Below are 9,979 nucleotides of genomic sequence, written 5' to 3'. Positions count from 1 at the left end.
GAGCATCTTGTGCTGGACTGAACTTCACCTGATTTAATGCTGAAATTCTTAAAAGTTTCCCAGGAGGAAGCTTGTTAAATGACACTGTGCAATAAATGAGCTCATAAAACACTCTTCTTCTCCTCCCTAGTGCTTCCTGTGCCAGGCTTGGCAGAGTTGCTGCCAAGACCTCCCCTGTATCAGAAGGGGAGAGCTGGGGGGGAAAAAAAAAGGTGTTTTCCCTGCACTCTGCTTGCTTAAATCAAGACTTGATGTGGTTTTTAGAAAAGGAAATAATTCACATGCACATCTTTGGAGGTGCTGTAGCCTGGGTGAGTTTGTTAGAGGACCAAACCCTTTATCTGAGATGGATCAATTCAGGAGGAATATCCTCCAGCCTGAGAAGTGCTGTCTGCTTTGATCCAAGTTGCTCTTACTCTTCTGTTGTTGGTTCAGGCATCGGCCCCCGCACGCTCTCAAAGCTGCGTGGTGGTCACCGTGGCTCTGGGAATTGGCAGGGGGCAGTCAGGGATCTGAAGCACTTCCTTCTCCCTTGGGGTCTTGGATTTAACACAGGAGGGAGAGAAAAGCTCCAGGAGGGTGTGGACAGCAGCTGACTGTCCAGAGTCTGATTTGGACAGTCCCGGAGGTATTTGCCATCAAATTAATGGCTTTTCTTGGTTTAGAGGAGATGTGATGGCTAAACCTCCACATAAATCATTTCAAGTTCAAGTTTCAGCCTAAAAGGTTTTATTGATTGTACTACCACGCAGTATGAAAACACTCTGAAACTTAGAAGTAACATAATGTACACAAAACCAGAAGGGAATTAACCACCTAACGCTGAATGAAACACAGAAAATGGTCCCTGTTCCTGAAACTAAGTGAAACACTTTGCTCCCCGCGGAGGTTTGATGAAAAGCACCCATCTGTTTCAACACCCTGGTCTCCCTGAAGACACCGGGATTGCTCCTGTGCCGGTGCCATCGCTGCAGCAGTAGGTAACACCATTTCAGCTGGCACCGCTTTCACACAGCCGCTGCACCCCAACACCTGCTTTAGCAGCAGGTGCTGAGCTCTTGGTCAGCACCAGGATCAGTTTTCTACCACTCTCCTGTTTCTCCCGCTGTTCTCGGCTGGTTTGGCAGTTACACTGGGGTTAAAAAAAAGCTGGGTTTACCTCAGAATATTAAAACTAGCTCATCTGTGTGGCAAGTGGTCCCTTTTTTAGTAGATTAAATTATTCTCTTTGAATCATATAAATTTCCATTAGAAACCTAGAAGATGGGTTTTTTTAGCACAAGCACATTGTATTTATCTAAAACCTGCCAAGTTACCCTACCAGCCTTTTTTAATGATGGTTTAGTAAAACATGGCCTACTGCCTGAGCCAATTCCTCAAGTCAAAATCAATGAATATAATTTTATTTAAAAATTCTCAAAGCAGAACTTGCTTTCTTAGAATAACTCATTTCAGTGTAAAGGTGTTAAATGCAAGTATTTTGTAACATCCCATCTTAACTACCCATCTATTCTTACCTATGGATCACACGAGTTGAATGAGAGAAGGAGAACTAAGGAGAAAATCCTGCTGCTCACCAATATAGCCAAAATAATAACTATTTGTTCTTAAGAAGGCAATGTAGTCACACTCTTAAAAGCTGCACTGAGGTTATCCAGAAAGAGCTGAGCCCTCACAGGTATATTACCATCTGTCTTGCAATTTAATACTTCACAATCATCCATTAAACTGTTATTACATTCCAGATGGTTTTCAGGTGTGATCTCCTTTTCAGTTACTCTGGAGAAGAAGATGCTTAGGATGATGACAACCTACTGAAGACGGTCCTCCAGAGTAACACAGTTCTGTTTCCACCTTCCCAAATAGGTGCCTCTGCACCCGGATCCACTGCGGGAAGTGGTACCTTCCTGAAATAGAGAAAAGGACAAGGGGAGAGGTCTTGGAAACTTCAGTCTTCAAAGAACAACATCGGCGATTTCAAAAAACCAAACAGGCCAAAGGTTGGTTGTGCTCAGGAAGCAATTTGTGATGGCACACGTGAAAAAGATGCTGTTTTGGTAGCAGGTATATACACTTGAAATACTATTTCGACACCTATACACGAGCCAGCTTCAAAGGGAATTGTAGGAAGATGGGAAGATGAAGGAATAGGCCCAGGAAACATCAGACTCTCATTTTTTTTCAGAAGTAGCAACGCATCCCACTCGGCAGAACGACCCGCGGCAGCGTCTCTGTGCGCCTAAAGGCCTGCATCGTGCCGCTCTTTCAGTCGGAGGCACAGCACGGACTTGTGGAGAATCCCACATTCCTGGAGGGACCTCGTGAGGTCAGAGAAACTCCTTCGGGGCACCTCCATCGTTTCAACGCTGCAATGTTTGTATTTGGCTGACATTTTCTGTTCTGCCACGGCAAGGACCGCCTGGAGACTGTCGGTGGGCTTGAAATGATGTTCAAATCTCTGACCAGAGGGAGATCGAAGAGCAAGCAGCAGGTCTGACTCTTCTTTCAGCGGCTCTTCCAAACCCGAAGTCCACATCGAAAGGCTTTCTTGCCTCATTTTCCTCCCGGGCTTCTCAGGAGGACGTTGCAGGTGTGAGCTCCCTTCATCTGGGACCCCACTTGCTGACAATACGCCGGCAGATCCTCGTTCTCCGGAAAGAGTTTTGATTTTCAGAGCATCCTCCTGCCCCCCGCTCACTTCCAGCCGGCCGGTCTGTTCCGCCGCCGCTTCCACAGCGCCGCTCCCTGCGCCCTTCCAGCCGATGGAGGGGAGCACCCTGTACTTGTTCAGGGAAGAGGAGGTCCTCAAAGGCACTTGCCGCAGGAGCTCCGGGATTTCCTCGGGAGACGCCTGGCCGGATGGGAACGCCGGTTTTGTGGCCAACACTCTCCGGCTGTTCACTAGTTTGTGAGGAGGTGCTGGTGGTGGGGAAGATGGCACTTGGCAAGGACAGGCTTCCAGGCTCTGAGAATAATTGAAGCTCGGCCTCGTGCGCCCCTTGGCAGATTTTGGCCTGGTGACGTGCATGTCGGCGGCGTTTCTCCCCAGGAAAGCGGCTGCTGTGCTTGAAGGGAAGTAGAGGTGAGCTGGTGCTAAGTTCAGGAGAGCCGCTGTGGCCATCGCTTCTCACAGCACCTGCGGATGGGGTAGCAGAAGGAAAAGTTACAGGAATTGGCCAGAAAGCTTCTCGAGAGCTTAATCTCCACACAGCTCCCACTTTTGTGCTGCATGTCAGCTAATAATAGCAATAAATCTGGTGTATCACCGAGTAGGCAGGCGGCAATCCTACGCTTCGGTGACAGCTGAGTCAGAGCCAGCGGGATAGGTGTATTTATAAGTGCTGGCTTTGTCAGGAATTGTTTAAAGATGACCCAGAGCATCGGGAAGTTGTGCCCTTCCCAACTGAAAGAAAGTTTTTGATGGACGGAACAGAACCATTGTTTTCTGAAGCCAGAAACTCAGTGAAAATGGGAGATGAGTGAACTTCAAAGCACAGATCTGGCCTTTTCACTCTTCCTGCAGTGACAGATTAAGTTCCCGTTGTGGACTTTTGGGTAAGACTGACTACGCTTCGCTTTTTAAAAAATCTCTGAAGACCTTTGAAACTGAGTATGTCTGATTCAATACAGAGAAACCCATTCTGACTTCTCCCGTGACCAAAAGCTGCTTGACAGAGATTGGTATTAACCTTTGTTAACACATCATGTTCTGATGTGTGTTCCCCAACCTAAGCTGTGCTCAGACCACTTGTGCTTTACCAGGACAAAGCCGTCCAACAGCCCAGATGACCGGGTCTCAACTTCACAACAACATTTTGGAGAAGTGCGACAGGGTCACACACCTCCTCTCCCTTTTCTGAGGTTTGAGTAGCAGGATTTGTCAAGGCGGGGGGGGAAAAGTCAACACTGATCACATGGCATTCCCCAGTAATGATAAAGTCAGACTCGCCTGCCGCTCATCACCCCAAAACAAACAAACAGAAGGGAACAGCCACTGTGGTTGTTCCACAACCTTTTGCCAGCGATGCGTTATTTATTGCTTGGTTTCTCCTCGTGGTAAAATGGAACCTCTCAGCAAACCAACGCCGAGCAAAGCCAAGGCAGAGTCCCAGCACACAGGCGTGCCCTGACCAGTGCCAGTACAAAGGTGCTTGGAGATGGAGATGTGTCCCTCTGTAAGCCTCGAGCAGCGCTACAGGGAGGGACACGGCACCCAAGTGACTCGTCCAAGTTTCCTAGGAGCCTGGGGAGGGAGGGGAGGGTGCACCTTTCATGTGCTGCCTCTAACAAATAAACTCTAAGGCAACAAGCTGTAGCTTGGCATCCTCTGAAGAGGAACTCCCGAGCACATGGGAGCACTTACCAGATACCACCAGTTATGCTGCCAGTCCAAAAAATAAAAACCCCAGAACAACCAACCTGCCAGAAGCCATGGTGGGACCAGCACGCTCTATATTAGAGGTTTCCCTCTCTTAAATATGGCACATTTCACATTTGGGTGCCTGGGTGAGGCGCTGGGAACTGCAGGCAGGGCGGGCTGCGCCCACAGGTGCCCCCAAAACGTGGAGACACCAGGGCCTGGGTGGGGAGGCACCCCAAGCCCCTGACCTTCCAGCACAGCCCCAGCTCCCCAGCAGAGCCCCTGGTGCCACAGTGCAGCCCCAGCCCCACAGCCCGAGCCCCATAGCCCGGGCCCCATTGTCTGGCCCCACAGCCCAGCCCATGACCCCATGGCCCCACAGCCCAGCCCCTGGCCCCACAGCTCATCCCACAGCCCGCCCCATGGCCCCACAGCCCAGGCCCCCGAGTCTGCCCCACAGCACGGCCCGGGCCCCACAGCCCGCCCCACAGCTAGGCCCGGGCTCACGGCCCCACAACCCACCCCACAGCTCAGGCCCGGGCCCACGGCCCCACCACAGCCCGGGCCCGGGCCCACGGCCTCACAGTCCATCCCCCGGCCCCACAGCCCGCCCCACAGCCCACCCCACAGCTAGGCCCGGGCCCATGGCCCGTCCCGGTCCCGTCCCGCCCCTCACCCGCCGCCTCCGGCCGCCGGCACACAGCGCCGCGTTGCCACGGCGACCGCCCCACTTCCGGTCGCGCCACAGGCCCCGCCCCTCAACCATAGAGGCGACCTGACCGGAGCGGCGCCGGTCGCGGTCCTCCGGGCGCCATGTCGCGACACGAAGGGTGGGGATGGGGCCGGGGTAGTGTGGCCGGGCCCCCGCGGCCTCGCCCCCTGGCCCCGGGGCTGCCAGAGCGCAGGGAGTCGCTCTCGTTTCCCCCATCCCAAAACCGCGCTGTTGTCACCCTAGTTCAGTACCGAGAGCCTTCTTTTTTTAAACCCTGAAAGTTCAAAAACGTGGTGTTGCACCTTCTCAAAGCAAAGGCAGCAGAATGGGAACGGGACTGGGTTTTAACCCCCTGTTGTGACCCGAGTTTCATAATGGTGTGATTGAACAGCTTCACCAGAGCGATCGCTGAATAAAACTGGACAAATAAACCCCAAACTCATTCGTTTTGATGAGAATGCCTTTGTAAAATTATACACAAGACCACCCAGGCACCTAAACCAACTTACCGGGGGGGGGACGACGACATTTTAAGCTCCCTTTGTGCTGGGAGATCCACAGCCAGCAAGCATCCCGGTGTGCGCTGAGAGGGCAGGGGGTCCCCCCCATCCCCTGGGCTGTAAACGATCCCTGAGGCAGTTTGTGTTGTGGGCACACACCAAGTAACGCTGACATTTCCATCTCTCCCTGTTAATCCCTTTTTAAACCTGATTCTAGTTAACCAGATGCTTCTCCCACTAACAGATGCCCACCAAAGGCAGCAAGAAACAAGCAATAAATAACTTAAGATAACTTATCTACCCTGCGGGTGGGAGAAGATCAAGGCATACCCACGCACTAAAAAGGTAGGAAAATAGTTGCATATCAGCTTATCCTGTCCACGGGGTGTTCAGCAATTTTGCACCAAAGACACGCGCTTTGCAGATCAAAGCACCGGGTGTATTTACATTTCAGTAAGGCCCTGAACAAACAGATGAGCGGGTTGATATCCCTCTTTGTTTGCTCTGTGGGAAGGCTGAAAACTTCCATATTTCCGACAGGATAATAACATCCACGGGTGGTTTTTAAGCCCTCGGGTTTATGGCTTGACCAAAGATAGGATTTAGCTTTGCGTGTGCGCTCTCCTGAGATCCTCCGGAGAGAGAGAGGGCTTAAAATGAGGGGATTTGGTTAAAGCCACCAATCTGCGTGATCCCAGCCCTCTGGTCTCTGTTTAGGCTCCCGGACGGTGCTGTTCACACAGGTTTAGCCAAACTCTGCAGCAAAACCCCAGGGGATCAGGGTCACTTTCCCCATCAGGGCTGACACAGCAGCAAACCCACCCCGAAAGTGCAGGACCTGCAACGCCAAAACACAGGCGCAGCGAGCGGTGCAAATAATGACCACCACAATGGGGAAAATCTGCTCTAATGGAAGGGTTTTGTGGATGAGGCGGAAAGGGGGTGCCATGGTTATAAAAGTCAGGTGGGGAAGGCAGGAGGTTTGGGTGTCAGTGTGGTGCCCAGCGGTTTGCATCGTGGCATTTCGAGATGGTTTCCTGGGCAGATGGTGAGTGGGTAAAGCCACGCGGCACGCCTGAGTGGGTGGGGAGGTAGGCGAGCTGTTGCTGCCCATCCTTTTCTTATTGGGCTTGGATCACTTTTTATTCCACTTGGCAGCAGGAAAGAAAAGGCGAGAGGGGAGAAAAGCCCTGGGATAGACATGTGTCAGCCTCGGAGGGCAGCTGGGCGGTGATGTCCCTTCCAGTGGAAAGCTTTGGCCGCTCTCAAGAAATTCAGCAATGGCCATTTCCTTACAATCCCTCCTCAAATTCCTTCCCCTAGAAGTGTGGTTACTTACTGAGGGTGGAGCCCTGCATACAAACCAGATACGGTACATCTGTGTCTGTGTTTGCTCTCGGCCCCATGGTTTTGCAGGGAAGATAGCAGCTTTTGTTTCTTATCTCCTCCGGTTTTCTGCCTCCCTTGTGTCTTCGTGTCATGTCTCAGTTATAGCGATTAAAAAAACTGTATTCAAAAAGCATTCCAAGGCGGGTTTCCATGGTGTTTCCAGCCCTTGCTGCTGATGATTTAATTTCTCAGACCCTTTACCCACACGCTCCCAGAGTCTCCCATGCCCTGAGGGCAGGACAGGAAAACTACAGACCCACGAAATGCGGCCGCGGCATTCGCCATCCTTCCTTTGCCTCCCCTTGCTATTCGGCGTGGCCGGATGTGGGTGCAGACGTGGATTTGGAGGGGGGAAATTGCAAGGGAAAGACCCAAGAGAAACCTCCTCTGAGGTTGCAGGGCGTGAGTTGATAAAACCAAGCACCCACTCGAGACGACACCGAGGCCAAAGTGCCACCGCTGCAGCTGGAACAAGGATGCAACGGCCTCTGCGGTGCCAGCTCTGCACCTCTGGGGCATAAATCGCTGTTGTCCTGCCTCTCCAGCCACCGAACCCCACAGCTTTTAAAACTACAGCCAAGACCTTGACTGGCCTCATCCAGAAGCCGCGTCGCAGATAGAGGAGGGGATGGACCTCGCCAGCTATATAAAGCAAACCCGCTAAGCCGGAACTCCTGGAGCTGCGAGGTCCAGGCGGGGTAAGGAGAGAGGGGATTTTATTGCCCTGTTATTTCATCAGACGGCTTGGGGGGGCGGCGGTGGGAGGCTGCCGAGGGTGAGCTTCTCCCTCAGTCCTGACCCGCCGCGTCTCTGTACACATCCCTGCCGAGCGCCGCATCCCGCACCCGGAGTCCGAAGGGCCCGGGGACCGTCCCACCGACACTGATGTCACCCTGAGGTGCTGCCAGGGGCACCCCGCTGGCTCCGGGCCCTTGGCGCCGGCGCGGGGACAGCATCCCTCCTGCCCCCGGGGTGCTGCTCATCGCCTGCCCTTCTGGTTTCCTCCTCCAGGACCAGCCTGAGGATGAAGAATCTCCTCTTTGCCGTGATCTTGGCTTGCGGTAAGCGCCCCGGTTTCACCACACCAGGCTGGGATCTCATCTGCCTGGCAAAAAAGACGCACAAACCCTTTGTGCGTGATTTTTGGTTAAATTTTGCAGTTTCTCTCTAACGCTTCATGGAGCACACTGGAGGTCCTTGTGATGGTGAGGCTTTGGGATGCTCCGATCCGTATTTATTTTAAGAGGCCCTGGAGCCTGTTGTCACCTGCTTCCCTGCCTGTGCCGAGCCCAGGGCTGATCCTGGCAACGTGGCTGGTTGCAGGATGCAAGCGCGGCACAGAGAGCGGTGATATCAAACCAAACCAAATCAGGGAGCTGCAGAAGCCAGACACAATCCTGAGGGTTTTTTTTTGGGGGGGGGGCTTCTCATGGTCCAATGTGCCTAAAAGCAGGTATTTCCAGCAACACCGGACTTAATTTAATTCCCCTGCCCGGTGCGAGGCGCCTGCCTCCTCGCTCTGCCCTGGTGTGAGCCCGTCCCTCTGCCCCTCCGCAGGGCTGCTGCCGGCCCGCGGCAGCGTTTTGGAGCTGGAGCGGATGATCAAGTCGACCACGGGGAAAAGTGCCCTGCTCTCCTACAGCTGGTACGGGTGTTTCTGCGGCATCGGGGGCAGAGGGACCCCGGTGGACTCCACCGACCGGTGAGTACCTGGAAAAGCATCGCCACTCGCTGCCCCGCTGTGGGGGGGTCCCCAAAAAACCCCTCACTGGCAGCCCGCCGGCACTGGTGGGCTCAGAGAGGGGGTTTTGCAGCGTTCCCCAAGCCACGTCTTGCTGCTGCCTCATCACCCCCTCCTCCCAGTCACCTTAAATTTGAGGCTGGACCTTCCTTTACCTTCCAGCTGTGGAGAGGGAGGGTTCGGGGGGGCAGTGGTTTGACGTGGTGTCCCCCCGCAGATGCTGCCTTGCCCATGACTGCTGCTACAGGAGGCTGAGAGAGGGCAAGTGCAGACCCCTGATAACCCCCTACCACTTCGACACTGACGATGGAGACATCGTCTGCAGTGAGTACCGCCGAAACGCAGTGGTCCCGCAGAGGTGGGGAACCAGCACTGCTCCCCACAGCACCCCGGCCCCCGAGCAGGGTACACAGGAGGGCATCCCCCGCCCCCCCCGGGGATGAAACCGGCCTGATGCCCGACTGGGTGCATATGGGAGGATGCAGAGTGCGATAAATAAATGGGCACTGCAAGGGAATTGGGCAGGTTGTGGAGGGGGAGCACTGGGGCACTCTTCCCCCGGGCAGCTCCAGGCGTGGGGGGTGCCCCGAGGGGACCCCCTCGCCGACGCCAGCCGGAAAAGCCACGGCAGAGCACCGCGTTTCCCTCCCGCAGGTAACGAGCAGAGCTGGTGCAAGAAAGAGACCTGCCTCTGCGACAAAGCGGTGGCTTCGTGCTTCGCGAGCGCTTTGCATTCCTACGATAAATCCTACCGCTTCTATTTCAAGCTGAAATGCCGAGGAAGTAAGCTCCAGTGCTGAGGAGGGGAAGTCTGCACACGAAGTTGCAGATTTTGATGGGCTTTCCCCATTTCTATGGCAAGAAAAACCTGATGTGGGGGCTGACCAGAGCCAGAGCCAGCAAGGCTCACCGCGGGGTGATGCTCAGGGTGAGGAAGGGCACGCACACATTACGGATGGAGGTCCCCCCAGAACGACACGCCAGCTTCCATTTTTTTGTCCCTTCCTCCTCTCTTTTGGTTTAATTTCCCAGCAAAGATAATAAAAAGTATTCAAAATGATTCTCCGTGGTGTTTTTTCTGTAAGAGCCACTGAGATCGAGGCACTGCAAAGGTGGCATCCGGGCTTCTGAGTTTGGGGAGCACTTTTGCATCTCCCACCTTAGCCACACCGTCTGCCTGACACCCCGATACTCCCATGGTCCCGACAGCAGCTGTAATTCACGGGTCTATCCTGCTGCAGAGCAACGGGACTGCTGCCAGATCGCCAGCGACAGAG

The 9,979-nt window shown here is 53.9% G+C and overlaps 2 protein-coding genes across 4 annotated transcripts; one reads left to right on the top strand and one right to left on the bottom strand.

Moving 5' to 3' along the window:
- Positions 1-712: 712 nt before the first annotated feature.
- On the bottom strand, positions 713-5,095 carry UBXN10 (UBX domain protein 10). Of its 2 annotated transcripts, none has more exons than XM_042794637.1 (2): positions 5,037-5,095; positions 713-3,136 (listed from the first exon to the last, which is right to left on the bottom strand). In XM_042794637.1, exon 2 carries the CDS (start codon positions 3,119-3,121, stop codon positions 2,240-2,242), a length of 882 nt encoding a protein of 293 aa, XP_042650571.1. In that variant the 5' UTR covers positions 3,122-3,136; positions 5,037-5,095; the 3' UTR covers positions 713-2,239. The 2 variants fall into 2 exon arrangements, with proteins under 2 accessions (XP_042650571.1, XP_032842527.1); XM_032986636.2 differs by lacking the exon at positions 5,037-5,095 and adding an exon at positions 4,013-4,035.
- A 2,311-nt stretch (positions 5,096-7,406) lies between these two features.
- On the top strand, positions 7,407-9,762 carry LOC104360589 (phospholipase A2, membrane associated-like). 2 transcript variants are annotated; one of them, XM_032986598.2, is made up of 5 exons: positions 7,407-7,659; positions 7,973-8,022; positions 8,519-8,663; positions 8,920-9,026; positions 9,357-9,762. In XM_032986598.2, the coding sequence occupies exons 2-5, from the start codon at positions 7,986-7,988 to the stop codon at positions 9,500-9,502; spliced, it is 435 nt and encodes a 144-aa protein (XP_032842489.2). In that variant the 5' UTR covers positions 7,407-7,659; positions 7,973-7,985; the 3' UTR covers positions 9,503-9,762. The 2 variants fall into 2 exon arrangements, with proteins under 2 accessions (XP_032842489.2, XP_032842490.2); XM_032986599.2 differs by lacking the exon at positions 7,407-7,659 and adding an exon at positions 7,793-7,859.
- The last annotated feature ends 217 nt before the right edge of the window (positions 9,763-9,979 follow it).

Source organism: Tyto alba, unplaced genomic scaffold (assembly GCF_018691265.1).
Source record: "Tyto alba isolate M040663 unplaced genomic scaffold, T.alba_DEE_v4.0 Super-Scaffold_20000042, whole genome shotgun sequence".
NCBI lineage: Eukaryota > Metazoa > Chordata > Aves > Strigiformes > Tytonidae > Tyto > Tyto alba.
The sequence above is the reverse complement of the archived record's forward strand: the minus strand, read 5'-3'. Positions and strand labels throughout refer to the sequence as shown.